Source organism: Marmota flaviventris, chromosome 14 (genome assembly GCF_047511675.1).
Source record: "Marmota flaviventris isolate mMarFla1 chromosome 14, mMarFla1.hap1, whole genome shotgun sequence".
Classification (NCBI taxonomy): Eukaryota; Metazoa; Chordata; class Mammalia; order Rodentia; family Sciuridae; genus Marmota; species Marmota flaviventris.
Window position 1 is genome coordinate 58,551,740 of NC_092511.1, and position 21,694 is coordinate 58,573,433.

Below are 21,694 nucleotides of genomic sequence, written 5' to 3' on the forward strand. Positions count from 1 at the left end.
GCAGATTACAAAATCAACATACAAAAATCAGTAGCATTCCTATAGGCCAGTAACGAATCAGGAAAACAATCCCATTCACCATATGCTAAAATATTAGGAATAAACCTAACCAAGAAGGTGAAAGACCTCCTCAATGAAAACTACAGAACATCGAAAAAAGAAATTGAAAAAGACACAGATGATGGAAAGGTGTCCCATGTTCATGGATAGGCAGAATTAATATTGTTAAAATAGTCCTACTACCAAAAGCATTATGTGGATGAAATGCAATCCCCGTCAAAATATCAATGACATCCTTCACTGAACTATAAAAAGCAGTTCTAAAATTCATTTGGAAGAATGAAAGACCCAAAATAGTCAAGCAAATTTAAGCCAAAAAGCAATGCTGGAAGTATCCCAATACCTGACTTCAAATTATACTACAGAGTTATAATAACAAAAACTGCATAATACTTGCATAAAAACAGACACATAGACCAATGGCACAGAATAGAAGACACAAACTCACACAGATCCAGTCTGATCCTTAATAAGCATGCCAAAAACACATAGCCAAGGATATCATAAAAGATATAACAGATTTCCACTTGTGATCATAATGAAATAACTGGACAGGCGACCCCTAAACCACTAGAAAACCGGACAACATACATGAAACCATCATTTTCAGACACTGGCCAACAGGCAAAGCAAATTGATTTGAGTTCCTGAGATAGGGAAGGGGACAGGTGAGCCCACAGCCTCCCTGGGTTCCCTCCTGGAGGTTCTTTCCACAGGGCAGGGAGGAGGATACCAAACAGGATATGACAATCTGATTATGCTGAGGAGAGAAACCCGGGAGCTTGGCAGAAAGGGGAGTGCTGGAATTTGGGGACAGAGTAGGAAGAAGAAGGGGCTATGCAGAGAAAGGGCTCCAGAAGTCTGCATAGGAGTCCCTGATGCATGGGGTGGAGATCGACAGAGACCTGACATAGAAATTATCATTCTAAGCTGACCTGACGGAAAGCTAAATCCCTGGAAGGCTGAACAGAGGCCACAGGAAGAGGCTGGAGCCAGCAACACGGCTCTGGGGGTTAAGTCTGGAGACAGAGGAAGCCAGCCCACAGGAAAGAAAGAAAAAAAAAGAAAGAGAAAAAGAAAGAAAAATTACAGACCCATATCACTGATGAACTGAAATGCAAAAATATTTAATAAAATATTAGCAAATAAGATTCAACAACATATATAAGAAAATTGTACACCATGACCAAGCTGGTTTTATCCCAGGTCTTTGGAGTGACTTAAAGGGCTGGGAAAACATCCAGTTCCAATCCCATCTGTACCCAAAGGAAACCGAAGGAACAACTGGAAGGCTGGAACTTCCTGGGACTTTGGACTCTTTCTGAAGTCTCTGTAGGTTGTATCCAACATCTGCTGCTTTCGACAAAGTAGCTAAAAGTTACAAGCTGTAAAACCCTTAAATGAGGGTATGTTTATTTGGGACAGAAGGAACATAAAGGAAAGGAGGGTCAATCTAGGGAGAAAGTGCGGTGGCTGTCACAGGGACAAGCAAACACAGAACTTCCATTCATTCAGGGAGTCTTTATTGGCAGCCTAGGCTGGTGACTGAGGGAATACAAAGGTACATCAAGGCTCTCCCTTTGAGGAGCCATTGATCCTGCTGGATCTTATGACGTAACCAAGCTAGAAAGGGTTAAGTGAAAGGACATGGCAGGAAACACAAAGGCCAAAGGAAGACCTAGGGAACAGACTGAATTCAGAGGCCCTTCAGGTGCCACAGCAGCTGGGACGCTCCCTCAGCTCTAGCCTGCCACCTGCTGGCCCATGGGCTTCTTGCAGACCCAGTGATAGGGGCTATTGCAGTTCATGTCATTCCACAAGCTGCGAAGATGGACGCAGTCTTCAGTCTGCCCATTCTTGTGCCTCCAGTTGTCTGGCTGATTTCTGTCCCAAAACCTGGAAGCAATAGGGCTTTATTGTGTCAGATAAAGCAAGTGTCCCTTCCTCCTGAAGTGGCATGAGGAACTGATACCAGCCCCTCACCCTCTAGAGGTCTAGGGTAAAGACAGGACTGGGGACAGAGGTACCCTGAAGGTGGCTCTGCTGAGGTTCCCCCCTTAGTTACTGAGGATTCAGTCAGGGAGGGACAGCCTGTGATTTTGCCAGCCCTCACCCCAGAATGCACACTTAGATGCCTTCTAATAGGGGAAAGAGTCTCTTGGGACCAGGCCTGAGTAGGGCATAGGATAGGAAGCAAACAAAACAAAACAAAAAAAGAAAAGCCAAGAAGAACACTCACAGGCTACCTGCCAGTCCCAGGACCTATCCTCCTGATACCCCTCTGTGGGCATCACTCAGCCATACCACATACACATCACATACCACACACCACACAGCAGCTGTACTCACGCCTTGCTCCCAGCATTATTGAACTGTGTCCCATCTGCCCAGCGCCAGGTGCCCTCCATGCCCATGTCAGTGAGGCCAATCCAGTGGTAGGAGTTACTTGTGAACTGTACCAGGAATGCCTGTGGAGAAGAGGCAGGGTTGTGTTTGACCCTGCACATGAGGAGCTGGTTCTCCAGGCTTTCCCTTCCCTGGTCCCAGGGCATGTAGCCCACCTGGAGAGCCCTCCCTGCACCTTCTGTGGCTTGCTCAGAACCCAGGACTTGTTCAGGACTTCCCTCAGGGAAGTCCAGCATCTTCCATATTGACTGTCCCTATTAGGTCCTTGACCTTGAGGGGTATGGCTTTATTTGGACAAAAACATTCTGTCCATATTAAGGAGATGTGTTTTACAAAGTAGCATGTCCCTCAACAGTCCTATAACAACAGTCTCAAGAGAGCCACAGGAGTGGAGAGTTCTATACTCCTAACTGGATCAAACCTGTTGTAGTCCTTTGTTAATATCCAAGCAAATTCTGAAAAGGACGCTCAGCAGGTGGGCTTCCTGGGACCATATTATCATTTGGTGGTTCTAGACTTATAAGTGGTGTCTGGTCTCCCCAGGGAGCTTTGGGTCTCCCGCTCATGAGCCCTCCACCACCACTGAGTTAGCTGACATTAATCAGGACTGATGACTGGAAAGGAAGCCTAACAGGAAATAGAGGGCATGGGGGAGGGACATATTCCCACTATTTAAGAGCAATCACCTTGTGCCTCCTCCCTTTGCCCGTCCTCCCTGATGACATCTGCTGGTCCTGGGTGTCTCCCTTGTTCACTGAGAATATGGACTTTTGCTATCAGTTCTTCTACCTCCAGGTCAAGGTACTCATCTGAACTCAATAAATATTTGCTCTCTACCTGACAGAGGAGACACAGAGATCTCCAATGCAGTGCTGATAGGGAAGAGGCCAAAGCACCCTAGACCCTTCCACACACCGACTCCATTAGCCACCCCCACCTGCAGCTCTGACCTGCTCTTCCTGAGAGGTCACTGATGCCAGGTGGGCTCCCTTGGACACACAGGACCGCTCAGCCTCATGCCAAGACTTCTTGACGTGAGAAAAGTAATACAAGTTTTTCTCATAGGCTTTCCAGCCTTGCAGGATCAGCTGGAGTAGTTGATCTAGATCAAAGGTTGGGGAAGAGAGAGAGAACCATGAGCAAATGGTGGATGTCCCAATGCTGGCCTTCTGCACTCTCCTGGGGCCAACCACTGAGTTTCAAATGCCCAGAGAATTTCTGATGCTCAGTGCTCCTGGATCAAGGCCTGGGAGGCTGCACCACCAATCCACTACTCACTCCTCCTGGAAGCAAAGCGCCCCCTGCCCCATGCCCAGGTGTCTCAGCCCCTCCTGGGAGGCTCAGCTCTACTCAGTCGACACTGTCTTCCCAGACCCCTGCTTTGGGGCTATACTGCCTCTGTCTCAATTCACTGCTAGCACCTGACAGTCCACTCCAATTCCTGGAAGATTTTACAGTCATCTCAGAGCCTCCTTCATTTCCACTATTTAAGAGTAGTCACCTGGTGCCACCTCCCTTTTGCCCTTCCTCCCTGCTGACATCTGCTGGCCCTTCATCTCCATCCTTCAGCTGCCCACACCCATGGCCATCCTGGGAACTTATCGTTACCTAGTCTGCCAGACCTCATAATCCCCAACCTCTGAGAGCTGCTCCTGTGAGCTCAGCTCTTTCATCTCTCCCTGCCATGACACCTGATCTCTGACATTATCTATACCACAGCAGTGTGAATAGAGCTTCACAGGCTCACTTACTCTCTATTTATTCTTGTGTTCAACATTCATTATTAAACATTCCTAAACTTCTCTGAGCCAGGGGCTGTTATACAAGATCAGTAAGACATGATTGATGATGCCCTTGAAGAACTTAGAGTCTAATAAATGAAAAGAGAGAAGGTGTTGATTAAAACCATGTGCATGTTAGAACAGAGGATATGGTTCATTTCACCTGGGAGGGAGGTGTGGCTCCAGAGGGGCATCCTCAGTGAGATGTCACTCAATATAAGTCTTGAGAGATTGAAGAGGAGTTTTTCAGAAGTTCAGTGTCCAGGAGAACATTTCAGACATGGGAAAGAGTAGGCATCAAAGCATAAAGGCACGCAATGACATAGTATGCCTGGCCTGTCGAAGATACCAAATAAGCTGAGCAGATGACTTGTGGTCAATGTATAAAGGATGGGAGATAAACTTGGACAGATTCACCAGCACTCAACTTAAAACATCATGTAAAGCATTTGGATTTTTTCTCTATGAGTAATGGAAATCAGAGAAAGGTTTTAAGAAGGATCCTAACATGCTCAGATTTGTACTACAAAAAATTCCAACCTGGGGCTGGGATTGTGGTTCAGTGGGTAGAGCACTTGCCTCGAATGTGAGAAGCACTGGGTTCGATCCTCAGCACCATATAAAAATAAATTAATTAAATAAAGGTATCGTGTCGAACTATAACATATATATATAAAATTCCAACCTGGTGGAGGCAATAGGAAGAAGACACTTTGAACCAAGCAGAAACATCATTTATAATGTAAGGGCAAAGATCTCAAAAAGATGGTGAGTGTGTGCAATAGGAGTTCTCTTCAAAATGTAGTCCCACACTGGCAACATCAGCATTGTCTGGGAACAGAGTTGAAATGCACATTCTCAGGCCCACCCCAGCCAGCCCTGCTCAATCTGAAATTGTGTTTTAACAATCTACAAGTAGGCGAGCCCTCCAGGTAATTCTCATGTTCTCCAAGGAATGAGAACTCAGCCTAAACCAAAGATTGGCAAACTGAAGCCCACCAGCCAGTCTCTTTACAGAAAGGTTGATTGGCACACAGCCATGCCCATTAATTTATATATTATCTTCCACTGCTTTATCCCTCAGCAACAGAATGGACAACCCAGAAGACTAAAATGTCTACCATTAAGGGAAAAAAAGTGGCCCTTTAAGAAAAATTCTAATTAATGCTTCTCAGTCTGACTGCTATTAGAACCACGTAGGGAGCTTTTTGTAAAGTTGTGGTCCCCAGACTGCATCCAGGACCCTGCCACCTCCAAAAAAAAAAAGTCAGTTCCAGAGCTTAGTCTTTAAGCTCCTTGAGTGATTCTCCACAGTGTGTTCCCAAAGTGGAGAAGACGGATCTCTGCTACAACAGTCAAAGACCATGGGGGAGTGAGGAGGAGAGCAAGACCTAGAAGAATCATGAAGAAGGGAAGGCTGCCGGCCCCCACACCAGAACCAGATGGAGCAGAGCAGGCCCTGGGGGCTGCCTGCCACGCCTCCCTTGTCAGCCCATCTCTTCAGCAGCTGCTTCAACCAGACCTTCTCTCCCAGCTCCTCCAGACCCCTCCCCCTTAGCAAACTCCTCCCACTCTAGCCAGAAAGAGGCAGGACTGAGTACCAGCCCCTCTGTTTCCTGTTCCCACATCTCCAGACCAAGATGAACCACGCCTTCCACACACCCAGCCTCAGAGGGGCAGGTTTTGCCCCAGCCTGTGCATTTCATTTCCCTCTCTATCCCTGGCCTCCTCTTCTTTGTTGCTTCCTTTCTCTCACCTGCCCATCAAGCCTATCCAAATCTAGAAAAGAAAAAAAATTTTTTAAATAAATAAAAAACTCTCAAGGAAGTTTGCCAGTGGGTTCACATGGAAATTACAGAAATGCTCATGAAAACACAGCCGTTATTTTCTCATCTCTATTTTTACAATATTTGCCACCACCTCTATATTGCATATGTTGCTCTTCTTTAGAAAGAAGAACCTCTTTGTCTTCTTGCCACCTGAAGGTTGGCTTCTTATTTCCATCCTCAGCCCTCTTCTCATGGTGACTTCTGTCCCATGCAAACTCCCTCACCCCCACTGCTGCAACCAAAGCCAACATACCCAGGGCCCCCAATGACTATGACTATATCCCTATGGCTGTATCCCAGGTTTCTGTCTTGGATTTCAGACAAGCTCTAGGTGACATCCTTGATCCCCCATAGCATCCCAGACCAGCATGAAAAATCTCCCTGGTCCCCTTCCTTTTTTATTTTCCACCTCTAGGAGCCTCCTCCTAGAGATGCAGCCCTTCTGTAATTCTTCATTCCCCAAAAGAGAGGAAACCCAAGCTCAGAGGCCTTCCCTGTCCAGGCTGTGTCTCCCAGGCTACTTCCTTCCCTCATGGTTCAGTGTTTTTCTTTTCTTCTTTGTTTTCCCTGATACTGGAGATTGAACTCAGGATCTTGTGCATGCTAGGTAAGCGCTCTATCACTGAACTACAGCCCCAGTCCTTTTAATTTTATTTTGAGACAAGGTCTTGCTAAGTTTCCCAGGCTGGGCTTGAACCTGCAATCCTCCTGCCTCGGTGTCCTTGGTACTTAGGATTACAGGTGTGTCACCATACCCAGCTAGTGCTGTTTTCTGGACTGTATTCACTGACCCATTAGTGAGTCATGACAAGCTTTTTTAATAAAGAATAGATTATAAAATATCTGAGAGCACCAGATGCAATAAAACATTTGCTTTTTGAAGTGCGTGGGTATGCCTATTGATGCTGTTACAATGTAAAATGAATTTCATGTCATGGTTACATTCAAAGCAGCGTGAAAGTCACTGCTCTAGTCCATACTTGCTGCCTTTTCCACCTGCACCTCATAAAGTTTCCCTCTTTCCCACAGGTTAGTCAAAGTAACTGAAGTTTCCAGAATATCAATTTCACAGCTCTATGGCTGTGTGCTGCTTTCTTACCTGATTTTCTTGGCAAATACTATTAGTCTTTTAGGACTCAGTTCAAAGGCCATCATCTCAACACAGGATCCTCTGATCCTTTCCCACAAAAGATGTCTCCCCACACATAACCCTCAGAAGGTTCCTTCTTGCTTCTTTCTTCTCCTCCTTCACCCCAGCTCCCAGTACCTGTTTCTCACTTCTCACCTCTTATACATGTCTGTGTATCTTTCATGCAGCTTGGCCCTCCTTGTCTAAAAGCTTGTCAAAGATACATAGCAGGTCTTATTCATCTTCATACCTGACACTTAATAGGGCCTCAATAAAATGTCAGATGAGCCAGGTATGGTATTGCACACCTGTAATCCCAGCAGCTTTGGAGGCTGAGGCAGGAGCATCACAAGTTCAGAGCTACCCTTAGCAACTTAGCAAAGCCCTAAACAACTTAGCAAGACTCTGTCTCAAAAACTAGAAATTGAAAAGAGCTGGGGATGTGGCTCAGTGGTAAAGAGCCCCTGAGTTTAATCCCTGGTACCAAAAAGAAGAAAAAAAAATGTCAGATGAGTGCACAAATATTGCCATGTGTTAACTCATTGGATCCTCATTGTAAACCACATATTACCATCCCCACTTTAAAGAAGAGGAAAGCAAAACTTGGAGGAGGTGAGCAACCCACCATTCCCACCCAAGACACTGACCTGCCCCACCAGACCCCTCCCTCTCACTTACTTTGGGTGCTCTGTAGCTGCTCCTGTGAAGCAGTGGTTGCAGAGAGGTTCCCCAGGCGACTCTGACCCTCCTGGATTTTTGCAGTTAGATTCTTGGTGTTCTCCAAATCCTCTTTTAACCTCTGCATCTCAGCCTTGGCCTTCAGCAAATTGCTCTCTAACATCTGAGTCTGGGAACTTAAGGCTTCAGCACCCTTCATTCCTTCTTTTAGGGTCTGTATCTCTCTGCTGGCATTTTTCAACTGACCATTTAACACCTGAATCTGGAAATTTAAAGTACTGGCATTTTCCAGCTCTGATTTTAGCTCTTGGATCTGAGCATCCGTCTGTTCCAGATGGCCACTTGCTATTTGGATCTGGGCAGTGGCAGTTTCCAACTCTCTTTTTAACACGGAACTGTCATCATCTGCCCTTTCCAAATGACCTCTCAGCACCTGTATCTCAGCACTGGTGTTGTCTAAACTGCCCTGCAGAAAGATCTGGGCCTGGGTGTTTAGAGCATTTGCATCTTGTAGACTTCCCTTCAGCCTCTCAATCTCGCTATTGGCCCTCTCCATGGAGCTGTTTAATGTCTGGGTCTGCGAGCTCAAGGTATTGGCGGCCTTAAGAGCACCTCTTACCATCTGGATGTCAGCCCTGGCATCTCCCAGATGACTGCCAAGTGTCTGGATCTGAGAACTGACATTGTCCACTCTGTACTTCAACATCTGGATCTCTTCATGCCAAGTGTAGGAATTTTCCATATGCCCTCTGAACATCTGGATCACCTCTTGCATTCCTGCTATGCTGTCAAAATAATGATGATCTGGGGGAGGAAGAATCAGAGAAGGCAGCCAGAGGCCCATTATGTAGGGAAGATCAAATGTGCCCATCAGAATGCTTTTAAAAGATCCAAGGGCAATGTCCATGATACAGCCCTGCATCCCTTTCAGGCAGCCTGCAGGACACTGCAGCCACCCAGACCCTGGGGATGGGCCACCTGAGGATGTGGACCAGAAATATAAATAAATGAAGACCAAAGCATCATGGAAATTCCTCAGAAAACTTGGAATGGAACTACCATTTGAGCCAGCTAACCCACTCCTTGGTTTATACCCAAAGGACTTAAAATCAGCATACTATAGTGATGCAGTCATATCAATGTTTATAGCAGCTGAATTCACAATAGAACCAACCTAGGTGCCCTTCAACAGATTGATGATTAAAGAAATTGTGGTACATATACACAATTGAGTATTACTCAGCCTTAAAGAAGAATGAAATTATAGCATTTGCTGGTAAATGGGTGGAGCTGGAGAATATCATGCTAAGTGAAATAAGCCAATCCCAAAGAACAAAAGGCTGAATGTTTTCTCTGATATGCAGATGCTAACTCACAATGGGGGGTGCTAGGGAAGAATATAGGTACTTTGGATTACACAGAGGGGAGTGAAGGGAGGGGAGGAAGTATGGTAGTAGAAACGATGGTACAATAAATTAAACATTATTATCCTATGTGCATATATGACTACATGACTGGTTTGATTCTACATCATGTAAAACCAGAAGAATGAGAATTTATTCTTCATCTATGTATGATGTGTCAAAATGTATTCTACCATTATGTATAACTAATTAGAACAAATTTTTTTTAAAAAATGAATACCAACCTAGCTATCACACATGAACAAGGGGTTGGGGGATTGAAATACCTGCCTACAAGTAGATCACCCAGAGCCAGGCAGTAAAGTTTGAATTATTTTTGCCATAATAATTGCTTAACTTGAAAGTAACTAATTATATCCTTTAAAGCTGTTGAAGTTTAATTCTACTGAAATTTCACCATAGATGGGTCATTATAAAAAAAAAAAAAAATAGGTATGAGGAAAGCCCGTGTTTGGTCCTATGGTGTATCTGTACGCTAAGCATGAAGTCCCTTGATTTGCCCTTGTTACTTCCTAAACACTCTGTAGACCACAAATACACATTTTATGATCACAAATTTGGGCGGGTGCGGGGAGATAAGTATCTCAGGAGGAAGCACACCGTTCAGTTTACAAGGCCAGAATGGAGGAGTGCCACGCCCTTTGATAACAACGGATCTACATTGAAATGTCCTTTCAAACGGCTGGAACTTCAATATTACATAGGGAAAGGGGCCTACAGAAAAGTTTGAGGATGTGGGAGACCTGAGTAAAGGCCTTTGTCAAGTCTGGTGTGATGGCGCACACTTCTAATCTCAGCCACTCTGAAGACTGAGGCAGGACAATCAAAAACTCAAGGCTAGCCAGGGCAATTTAGTGGAACCCCCGACTCAAAATAAAATAAGAAGAGTTGGGGGGTGTAGCTTAGTGGTAGGGTACTTGCCTAACATAGGGAAGGAAGGAAAGAAGGAAGGAAGGAAAGAAGGAAGGAAGGAAGGAAGGAAGGAAGGCAGGCCTTTGTTGTCGGGGTAATTCCTAGAGACTCGGCAGCCTCTTTAATCTGGGGGGTCTTCCTACCAGCCCCACTAGCCCCTGCCTTGGGCCTGCTTGCATTCTTGGCTCACCTCATCAACTAGGACCTAATCTCAGACATTTCTGGTTGCCTCCTGATTTTAGCCTCCCCCAAAAATAGAGGGAAGAAAAAAATAGGGGGAAGAACCCAAGAAGGCAGGGACTGTTTCTGGAATATTCGTGTACTATTCCTCATGCTCTGTCTAGGTGGGTGTGTGAGGCCTCAGCAGATGGCCTTTGAAGCCCAGTCAAATATTCTGTCTTATAAAGATAGATAGATCGGGCTGGGGATGTGGCTCAAGCCGAAACGTGCTCGCCTGGCATGCGCAGTGCGCTGGGTTCGATCCTCAGCACCACATAAAATAAATACTAAAAAATTCTCTCTCTCTCTCTCTCTCTCTCAAAAAAAAAAAAAAAAAAGATAGATCAGTGCTGGGGATATAGCTCAGTTGGTAGAGTGCTTGCCTCACATGCACAAGGCCCTGGTTCAATCCCCAGCACCACAAAACAAACAAGCAAACAAAAAAAAGATAGATCAGTGCAACAGAATGGAGACTTCAAAAGTACCACCACACAGATATGGACAGATGATTGTCAGCAAAGATGAAAAGGTAATTCTTAGAGGATAATGCTTTTAAAAAATAGTGCTGAGACAAATGCCATATGCAAAAACAAAACAAAAGCTATAAAATTTCCAGGAGAAAACAGAGAACATCTTTGTGGCCTTAAGTTATGCAAAGATTGATCAGAAACAAAACCAAAAGCATGGGCTGGGGCTAGGGCTCAGTGGTAGCGCACTTGCCTAGCATGTGTGAGGCAGTGAGTTCGATTCCCAGCACCATATATAAATAAATAAAACAAAGGTCCATTGGCACCTAAAAATAAAAAAAAAAGACCAAAAGCATGGTCCATTACAGGAAAGAAAGAGGGAGAGAGAGAAAGAGAGGGAGAGAGGCTGAGGGTATGGCTCAGTGGTAAACATATGCTTAGCATGCACAAGGCCCTGGGTTTAATCCCCAGCACCAATAAATAAATAGGGCTATCAGAATTACAATCTTGGGCTGAGGATATAACTCAACTGGTATAGTGCTTGCCTCACTTGCACGTGGCCCTGGGTTCAATCCCCAGCACCACACACACACACACACACACACACACACACAATACAATCTTGTTCAGAGAATAAAAAAGCAAGTCATAGATGCAGAGAAAATATTTGCAAATTACATGACCAGTAAAGAATTAAAAATGAGTGCATATGTCATGTCCCCTTTTATATAAAATGCTAGAAAAAGCAAACTAATCTTCAGTTACAGGAATCAGATCAGTGATTGTCTGGGATAGGTGTGAGGAGGAGATCACAAAGGGCCAACAGTTACACTCTGGGGCTGAATGATGAATTTGAAAAATTTTAGAATCTTTCTAAGGAAGATGGAACCTATTCAGAGACCTGGAGGTTTCAGAGGAGAAGCTAGTCCCAGGGTCTAAGCTTCCAAGTGTCCCAGTTCCCTCCCAGCCCCTACCCCACCATGGCTACTCACTGTGGGGCTCCACAGGTGACTGGCCAGTAGTGTTGTCTCCCGGAAACATGGCTTTAAACTCTTGGAAGGAAGGATGATCCCCCGGTGCAGGGCTTCGGGACTGGAGAGCTGAGACACCCCATTAACTGGGTCAGTGCTATCCCCAGCACTGACCCTGGAGAATAGGCTGACCTACACCAATTAGAATTCCAGAAAGATGGAGATGGCACCAAGGACACTCTCAGAATTTCCTTCATGGGCCTCAGTTCTGGGAGGCTCCCAGTGGTCTCTACTGCCAGGAAAGCTGTGGTCTGGGCCGGGTTGGTAGTGAAATGGCCCTTCTGGGAGCAGAGAATGTACATCTGGGTCCCCTGGAACCTTCACACAGGAAGGAAAGAGTCAGTGGGTTTCGGGTCACCTGAAAACTTACCCACAACAAAGAGAGCCACAAGAGAGGAGACCAGGATCACAGCCAGGGTGGCCACAACAAGCCTTGACATCCTGGGGGCTGCCGGAGCCACTGTCTCAGAATCCACCTCTGCAAAGGAGAAGCCAGGGTGGTCCAGGATGAGAGGGTTCCATGCCCGCAGGGACAGAGGCAGTCTCTCTGACCCAAGCTCCGGGTCTATCTAGTGGGGATGGAAAACCCATCATGTTTATCACCCAGGTGGCTGCCGAAGGAAAGGGAAGCACTTGGGACATTTGCCAGAGCTCATCATGGGGTATGGGAGCAACACCAGGAAAGGCATGCTGCTGAGACCCCAGTGCTCAGAATCCCAAGGAGGCTGCAGTGGCACCAGGGGCACAGAACCTGGCACAGAGGGGAGAGCAAGGAAAGTGTGATTTGAGTGAAAGAAGAAAGGAGAAAAGGGAGGGAGAGGGGAAAAGAGGAAGGACAGAGCCAGAGCCCTTGGACTCCCCGGGCCAGTCTTGCTCATGAATCCTGACCAGAGCAAGAGCCAGAGCCCTTTGGGGCCACACTGCTGCCTCCCCACACACTGACATGCAACAGTCCTGGAGCCTCTGCTACTGGGGTTAGAATGCCACCATGGGTATGGGACTGTGATTAGAGACAAAATGTGCCCAAGGAAACACACTGACAGTGGCTAGAAACCAGCCCAGAGCCCCCAGAGGCTTACAGGTCCGCCCATGTACAGAACTGGGGTTCAAAACCAGGTCCGACTAAATTCAAAGTGCAACCCCTTTTCCTTGCCATCCTCAACAAAAGAGGTCTAGGGAGACTTCATGCAGAGACCAAGAGGTGCCCTATCCTCTACGTGACCCACATTCTGCCCTTACCTGCTTATTGTGTAGGCCAAGACAGCAATGATCTGTGCTCTGACTTGCTAAGGAAGAGCTCAGAGGGCTGGGAGACAGGCGGGCTAATCCCAAAGTTTTCTCACCTCGGGGATGCAGGGAGACACGCTGGTTATCTGTGCAGAAGTGGACCGTGTCACTTTCCATCTCTGCGTCCTTCAGCCCTGCTGCTCCCGCTAGGAGCAGGACCCAGGACAAAGACCAAGTAACCAGCAAGCCAGTAACAGTGGGAGCAAAACGGAAATACCCCAGACTTATATGCTCCTGGAAAGGTCATGATCACATTCAAAGCCCTCCCTACTGACTCTGCAGAAACCCAGCCCAGCACAGCCCCTCCCATCAGGCTTCCAGGAGTCCATCAGCCCGGGCCCTGTCCTCTTCCTCTTCCCATTGGCACCTCCTCCTTTAGTGCCCCAAACTCCAGCCTCTGCCTCAAAGTCACAAATACACCTGTTCTCTTCTCTGGGGGCTGAAACTGGCTGCTTGGGAAGAGGGTAGAGGTGTCTCAGTTCTGCAGAGAAAGCATTCTTGCAACTGTGGCTAGTCCTTAGTCCCACCCCAGTCCCTCTAAAGTAAAAGGAGGTCAGGTGATGGAAGACTGCAGGGTCCATGTGGCAGGGAGCTGCAGGTTAAGGGAAGGGATGGGGTGACTCACTGCCCACTTGGTACCTTAAAACCTGATTACAGGAAAGAAGCTGAGATGATTTGAAATATATATTTGGTCTTTGTCCTAGGTCCTGGCACAGAGCTCCTGAAACTCTATTTGCTGAGTGATGGGAGTGCCTTTTGTCATACCTAATGACCACACCTGAGTTTATGTTAATGACTGGCTCAGGTACACTAGGGAGTTTCAGGATGGTTGGTGCACTAAAGACCCACCATTAGCAGGGAGAACTTTCAGAAACTCATCCCCACTCCCTCCTCTCAGACATCCTGGTAGGGGAGAGAAACTGGAGATGGGGTTTTACAAACTCTTGAACAAAACTCAAGGAGTGTCTCTGGGCTGGACATCCCATGTTCTGGGATGTCCCACCTGACTCCATGGAGACAGAGGCTGTCATGTTTTGGGACCCCTCTGGACCTTGCCTTATGCCCTCTTCATTTGGCTGATGGTACCCTTTGCAATAAACTCTAATAGGAAATCTAATGCTTTCCTGAGTTCTGTGAGTTGGTCTAGTAAGCCATCAAAACTGAGGGAGTGTCATGAGAATCCCCAAATTTGTAGTCAGCCAGGCAGAAGTGTGGGGTCACCTGGGAGCCCCATTCATTGCTGGTATGGGAAGTGGAGACTGTCTTGGGGGATAGAGCCCTAAACCTGTGTGGTCTGTGCTAATTCAGGGAGTTAGGGTCGAAATCAAATCAAATTGGGCCCAGTGTGCTGCTTTTCCATGAGATGTATAACTTCTAGCCGTGTTTACTGCTTCAGGAGGTTCCTACCCCTTGGTGGGCCTAGAACTAGAAGAAAGGGAAGTGAAGTATCCCAGTGGATGTCACCATGGACCTATGCAAGCCTGATGTCCCTGTCCCTACTAAGGGATAGTCACTTCAACAGAACCAATATTCTCCACTGGCTGGTCAAGACATCCCTCCAAGAGCCAGTTCTGGGGATACTGGCAGATTCTTGTCCCTGGGTTCCCCTTTTCCCCATTGCCTCAGATGGTAGTATTAGTGCAAGTCAGTCTCCCATCGCCACCACTCTTGCAAGCTGTCAATGACAAATTTGCAAATTGCTTACTTCCCCATATTGTTGTTTTCCTGTTTTTATCCTCTCTCTCCACTTCCCTTTCCTGTGCCTTTTTCACAAATCCTGGCGACAGCCTCCCATAGGCCCCTAGGCACTAACTAAAATGACTTCAAACTCCATCGGTGGAAAAGCCACATAGAAAGGGGCTAGAATTGCAGCACGGGTCGAGGAGGAGGCTGTGTGATGGAGGCCCCTGTCCACTCAGTGGGCAGGTAGCCCAAGGATGGCTGATCTGCAAGGTAGAGAGGGAGTGGCTGCCCTCTCCCTGTTCATAATGCTATGTTTGGTGCTCGTGTGTCAGTAGGACCGTGCAGGGAGCGGTGTGGCTTGCAGAGTACACCTGTTGGCCTTCTGTTTGACCTCCTGCCTGTTGAACGCTGACCTGGGGAAATAGAAAGTCACCCCAGGACTGCTGTTTCTCGGCCAGTCAGCAGCCCTTCCAGGGCCCCAGCAGTGTCCCCCAAGCCCTTTCTCCACATGGGAAAGGAGCTGCTGGAGGTGGCTCCCCGGGGATGGAGGTGAAAGAAACGGGCAGTCCTGGTTTCTATTTCCCCACACAAAATACTCGGGTTGGTCCCACTCAGGAACTCTTTCCCCCAAGGGCCACTGAAGATGAGAGGGCTTCGAAAGCAGAACTTTGGGGATCCCTTGCTCAGCAGAAAGGTGGAGTCTGGACCAGGAGAGGGACATAGTCCTCCAGATTATGACCAGCAGGACTCCTCCTCTTGCTCTGCATTTCCTGTCCCCATACCCTCCTGCTGCCTCCCACCTCCACTCCAGGGTCCCAATTTTATATTTCCCATGAGAACACCATCTGCCAGCAGGGAACAAAACCTGGGAGGTTGCTATGTCCTTGCTGAGAGGGTCCTCTGCTGTCTAGCCAGAGAAAACCCAAATGGGTAGAGAAAACTCGATTGCCAGAACTACTTCACAGCTGGACTCACTCATGCATTTGTTTTTCCTGCCCCTACTGAAGGTCACAGGGTCATGCTCTTGACGATCCATTCCTTTACCAACTAGAGCTATAGACCTGTAGCTCAGAGACATCCTGGGAGGTATCTCACTTTCCATATCAACCCCTAACACCACAGGGTTGGTGAGTTGTTCCAAGGCCAGATCCAGCAGTTAGTAATGGGAAAACCCAAGCAAGGCCTGCAAAGGCCTGCAAACCCAGGGCCAGGCAACTGAGGAATGACACAGCTCTGTGCTCAGGCATTGTCCCTATGGTTTGCCTTGAGAACCATCCTCCTCCCATCCTCAGTCCATACCATCCCCAATCTGCAGCTCCAAGGACAAAGTCATGGCTTGACCCACCTAACATGTCTCCCTGACCTTCCTCATTACTTCTGGGATGGAATGTAACCCAATCCTAGGTTTCTATTGAAACAGTCGCAAAGGGAAGCTCCTTCCTCTGAGCTTCTCTTGCAAAGGTGTGGGCTTGTGGGCTCAGAGCTACCAGGTCACCATTCCTGGAGAGTCTGCCTGCCACCAAAGCCACACCAGAGACTGCCGGAACAGAGGGTAGAGAGAATAACGTGAGCACCTGTTTTCAGAGGCACAGAGCACCCTGTCTACCACACCCAAACCCAATAGCAACTCCTCCCATCCACAGGCCTTAAGCAGCCACCATCTCATCTGGCTTTAATTTAAATAGTCTCCTAACTCTTCTCCGTGCTTCTCTTCTTGCCCCTTCTCATATCCTGTCAACATAATGCATATTGACCTTTTCAAAAACCAGTGGGTGCACACTTGTGCATTACCCAGCTCTCTCAGCTGAGCAATGAGAGCCTGATAGCAACAACCACAATCAGCAGCAAGATGGTGGGCTCTGAGATCATCCTCCTCTAAAGGAAACCAGGCTCACTGGACAAATGGCAGATTCTAAGACCCAGGCAGGAAATACACGAGATGTGCTTGCAGCATCTTGTGTAACTGGAAATTAAGGAAATGTTTTAAAAAGAAAACACTGATGAGACATTTGATCCAGCTATCCCTCTCCTCGGACTATCCCCAAAGGACTTAAAAACAGCATACTACAGGGAGACAGCCACATCAATGTTTATAGCAGCACAATTCACAATAGCTAAACTCTAGAGCCAACCTAGATGCCCTTCAGGGGATGAATGGATTAAAAAATGTGGCATATATACACAATGGAATTTTACTTAGCAATAAAAGAGAATAAAATCATGACATTTGCAGGTAAATGGATGGCATTGGAGAAGATAATGCTAAGTGAAGTTAGCCAATCCCTAAAAAACAAATGCCAAATGTTTTCTCTGATATAAGGAGGCTAATCATAGTGGGGTCGGGAGGGAGAGCATGGGAGGAATAGATGAATTCTAGATAGGGCAGAGGGGTGGGAGGGAAAGGAAGGGGACAGGGGATTAGCAAGGATGGTGGCATGTGATAGACATCATTATCCAAAGTATATGTATGAAGACATGAATTGATGTGAACATACTTTATATACAAACAGAGGTATGAAAAACTGTTCTATATGTGTAATAAGAATTGTGATGTATTCCGCTGTCATGTATTTAAAAAATAACCCCCCCCCCCAAAAAAAAAAAAACAATGGTGAGAGAATATCAAAAGGACACAGGAACCAACTGAAAGAGCTCCCAGGGCCAAAGACAGGAAGAGAGCAAGAAAATAGAGTTGGATTATAACCCAAAATACAAATATACACAAATTCATTCTGATCTAAATTAATATTTGAATAAATCAATAAATCTTGACAAATAAAATAAATAAGTAAACAAGTTTAAACATTTCAAATAATTTATGTAGCTATTTCACCATCTAGAAGGCAGACTATAACACTGTATTTTTATTTGTTTTGTTTTATAAAACATTATCTTACTCTGCTATTATACAGAACATGACATTTTCATAGACTTTTTTAGGACTACAGTCAATGATTAGCACCACAAAAAAATAGTCCAACTCGAAAGAACAATCATTTTACAAATTGAGCACCCTCTAACATATGCATAAATCTGCATGGAAAAGTACTGATGTGTTAGATTTGAACTTAGTGTTTATTTTCCCTTTCTAATGTATTAGGAAATGACTTGCATTGAAGGAAAGAGGAAATATTGGCCAAATTGTATTGCCATATCATGTGTATATACAAATATGTAACAACGAGTCCCATCATTGTGTACGACTAAAATGCACCAATAAAAAATATGAGGAACAAAACAAGAAATGACAGGCATTTTAATTTACCAGAAACAATGCTTCCATTCTGACAGCAACGGGCTACTTCTATTATATAATAAAGTGAATACCAGAACCACAGAAGCAGGAGATGTTAAGTGAATATTTATTGGGGAGGGAAGTTGTCGACTTAAACAGCAGCATATAAAGAGTGATTAGGGAAGCTCCCTATTGTCACAGGCAGACATAACCCACGTAATGTGTGATATAGGAGGCATTTCGATTTGTGACCCCTAGCCCAGAATCACTAAGCACTTTCCCATTCTATCTACTACTTTCAGATTCCTAGTAAAAAGGAAAACAGTAAGAACATGGAAAATTTGTTACTGAGAGGAAATCCCCAAAGGAGAACAAGGGAAGGAATGTAGAAATCAAGAAGTTATGTAGAACACTCTTTAAATTACCATTAATCAAGCCGGGCTTGATAGCGTAGCGCATACCTGTAATCCCAGCAGCTTGGGGGGGGATGAGGCAGGAGGAGGATCATAAGTTCAAAACCAGCCTTAGCAACTCAGTGAAATTCTGTCTCAAAATAAAAAATTAAAAAGAGAGGCTGGAGATGTAGCTCAGTGGTTAAGAGCCTCTAGGTTTAATTTTTAGTACTCCCCCCAAAATTAAAATTAATCACATTTGCAGGCTTGGGGCTGTGGCTCAGCGGTAGCTCACTTGCCTTGCATGTGTGAGGCACTGGGTTTGATTTTCAGCACCACATATAAAGAAACAAAATAAAGGTCTATCAACAACTAGAAAATTTTTTTAAAAAATCATATTTTCATATCTTTATAGTAATACAAAATGTAGTCACTTGCACAACTGGTTCAGATTATTTAAATACCAGGCACAGTTTTAGTCTTCTTTATAAGAGTTAGGAATTTACTCCTGTCTGTATAAAATCAATATATTAATACTGTTTTAACTTTACCCCTATAAGGCCAAGACAAACACAAACCAAGGAATGGAGAATTCCCCACACATCAGTGTGAAAAGATGCTAAGCCATTGATTCCATGCACATGAATGGGTTTCTTTGCTATAGAGAACGTCCAAGTGGAATAAGGAATGGAGACGTGTAAAAAGGTTTCTCCAAGCGGAAGGCAGGATGATACCCTGTTTGCATCTAGGTTCCGGCCCCTTCTGTGGCATCACATTCTTCTGCACTGTCTGATGTGCATGATGTTGTCTCTAAGCAACTGCATGATGGGGGTGACATTTGTCTGAGTCTTCATTCATTAAATCAAATTCTGCTGAGGCCTCATTTTAGCCAATGTGCAGGCAAGCTCTGGGTTACTAAAGATGTCATGGTAAAATAGAAAAAAGCTAAAAGCCAGCCCCAGGTGGAATGGGTGTGTGGGCTGTATCTCTTTCTTGCTTATATGAAATGCATCTTGGTAAGCTCCTCGGGAATTATCAGTCTTTTGTGTTCCAGCAGCACCACCTGAGCAAGGTACCAGAAGTAACCTCCCTTCATTTTCGGGTCTAAGACCCTATTCTCTGTATTAAATATTTATTCAATAATTCTAGGTCCATGGTGCTGATGGATTTCCCCTCCCACTCCACGTTCTCGTGAGTCTTCCATCAGCTGCACCCTGTCAGAGGGTAGGCTTTCTGCTGAATGCTGGAGATAACCCTTCAGGGAAACCTGTGGCACCTACCCACATTCTTATAGGCCACTAAGAGCAGGCTATCCGCTCCATCAGACAGTTCAGGCCCTGCTCAGTCACAGCCTGCAGGCAAGTGGCCACATGTTTTGCAGTGCTAGGCCTGCTCAGCCAACCTGGCCTTCTAGATCAGCTCTATCTTTTTCAGGGCACCAGGCCAGGGTCAAGGGCAAGGCGAACAAGGGCCAACCAGGCCTGACCCAGATCCAGAGGAGTCCTCTTAGAGATCAGCAGCCAGGGCGTGAGTCTCCACTTTTTAAGTGTGGGCTGCACATAGTGACTTCCCTCAAAGATATGGAAAAGAGCCGAAAGAATAACTGCAGTGAATAAAACCTGAAAAACTCTTCAGTGTCAAGGTCAGCATCAACAGGCATGAACTATATTGATAGTGCGAGATGAGGTGAAAGCAAGCTGCCCTGCCCCTGCTCCACCTCACACTATACTCCAGCCATATGGGCTTCTCTCGCTGGTTCAAGCATCTGAGTTTCCCACTGTTCCCTCCTGGATTCCTTGCCTGCGAACCCGTCCCACTCACTGTCTAAATCCTGCTCCTTTCCCAAGACTCAGTTTATGCATCTTCCTCAGGAAGTCTTATGGAATCCTTTTGTTTTAAGCTCTCATAGAATAAGAAAAATTCCCTTTTGAAAACATACTGATTTGATCATTATTTGGGTAAACTGTGTTTTTCCCCTAAAAATGGAGTCATATATTCTATGACAAAGAAGAAGAAGGAAGAAAAGGAGGAGGAGGAAGAGGAGGAAAAAAGAAAAGATAATAGGAAGTTTCCACAGGACAGATGGGGGGAGACCTGGAGGTCTAGAGTGGGAATGGAGAGGCAGAAGGAAAAGAGAGTCTGAAATCTAAGAGGAAGGTCTACTGGGGCTTCCGGGAGCACTGGACAGGTGGGGTCTGTAAGGAGGTAGAGGACAAACCCTGAGTCCAGGGCCCAGCTCCAACCAGGTGACAATATTAGAGATGATGCTGGCAATCCCAGAAGCCAGATGCTCTGTAAGGGGAAGAGAAATAAGTACTAGACAAACCACACCCCAAAAAACCCCATATAACAGTGTATCTTCCAAAGCACTGGAAAAATAAAAACAAAGAAACCACAGTCTATATACAACATGAGGAAAAGAAATGAGAAGGGGTAGAAAGGAAAAAAAGAAAGAGAAAAAGAAACAAAGAAAAACAAAGATTAGATAAAAATCAAGGAAGTATAGCTGGGTGAGGTGGCGCATACCTATAATCCTAATAGCTCTGGAGGCTAAGGCAGGAGGATCGCAAGTTTAAAGCCAGCCTCAGCAAAAGTGAGGCACTAAGCAACTCAATGAGACCCCATCTCTAAAGAAAACACAAAATAGGGCTGGGGATGTGGCTCAGTGGCCGAGAACCCCTGAGTTCAATCCCCAGTATCCCCCCACCCCTGCCAAAAATGTAAAAAAGTAGAAAAATAAAATATTAGAGTGCGTGTCCATAAGAGTTAGGATTAGTCAGTAGGGGTCAGTCAAGTATTTTTTTTTCTCCTTTTCTTTTATATTCAAATATAAAACTACAGGTTCTTCGAGAATATTTTACTACAGCTTTGAGAACCAGTACGTCAAGCATTGTTAGCTTGGTGAATTAGAATAAAAATCAATATTATAAAATAAGAACACAAGTGAATGAGACAAAGTTCTTACCTGCCCCTGACTCCCAACTTTCTATGTGACAATAGAAAAATTCCCAGAATTTCACAACAAATATTGTCGGGTTTAAGACCTGAGGAGCTGCCTGGGTCATGACAATGCCCGTTGGGACTTGTTGGGCAAGGCCCCATTGTAAGCAGAAGTTCAGGTGACCTCACTGTCAGAGAAGCAAGCCCTACGTATGGGAGGA

At 45.7% G+C, this 21,694-nt stretch overlaps 1 protein-coding gene and 1 pseudogene across 4 annotated transcripts; both read right to left on the bottom strand.

Moving 5' to 3' along the window:
- Positions 1-1,566: 1,566 nt before the first annotated feature.
- Positions 1,567-21,610, bottom strand: Clec4f (C-type lectin domain family 4 member F). 4 transcript variants are annotated; one of them, XM_027934573.2, is made up of 8 exons: positions 21,499-21,610; positions 13,280-13,309; positions 12,307-12,414; positions 11,898-12,005; positions 7,884-8,687; positions 3,417-3,568; positions 2,410-2,528; positions 1,567-1,956 (listed from the first exon to the last, which is right to left on the bottom strand). In XM_027934573.2, exons 1-8 carry the CDS (start codon positions 21,596-21,598, stop codon positions 1,803-1,805), a joined length of 1,575 nt encoding a protein of 524 aa, XP_027790374.2. In that variant the 5' UTR covers positions 21,599-21,610; the 3' UTR covers positions 1,567-1,802. The 4 variants fall into 4 exon arrangements, with proteins under 4 accessions (XP_027790374.2, XP_071457789.1, XP_027790375.2 ...); XM_071601688.1 differs by lacking the exon at positions 13,280-13,309 and adding an exon at positions 18,603-18,684 and having other exon boundaries at positions 21,499-21,576; XM_027934574.2 differs by lacking the exon at positions 13,280-13,309.
- Positions 19,279-19,973, bottom strand: LOC114091950 (14-3-3 protein theta pseudogene; annotated as a pseudogene).
- Positions 21,611-21,694: the final 84 nt, after the last annotated feature.

Bases quoted from the DNA above. Each gene is read 5' to 3' on its own strand.
- Clec4f (XM_027934573.2), bottom strand. From the start codon at position 21,598: ATGACCCAGGCAGCTCCTCAGGTCTTAAACCCGACAATATTTGTTGTG. The intron at 13,310-21,498 runs GTAAGAACTTTG...ACTTCTGCACAG, and splicing joins AAGTTGGGAGTCAGGGGCAG to ATAACCAGCGTGTCTCCCTG. The intron at 1,957-2,409 runs GTGAGTACAGCT...TATTGCTTCCAG, and splicing joins AATAATGCTGGGAGCAAGGC to GTTTTGGGACAGAAATCAGC.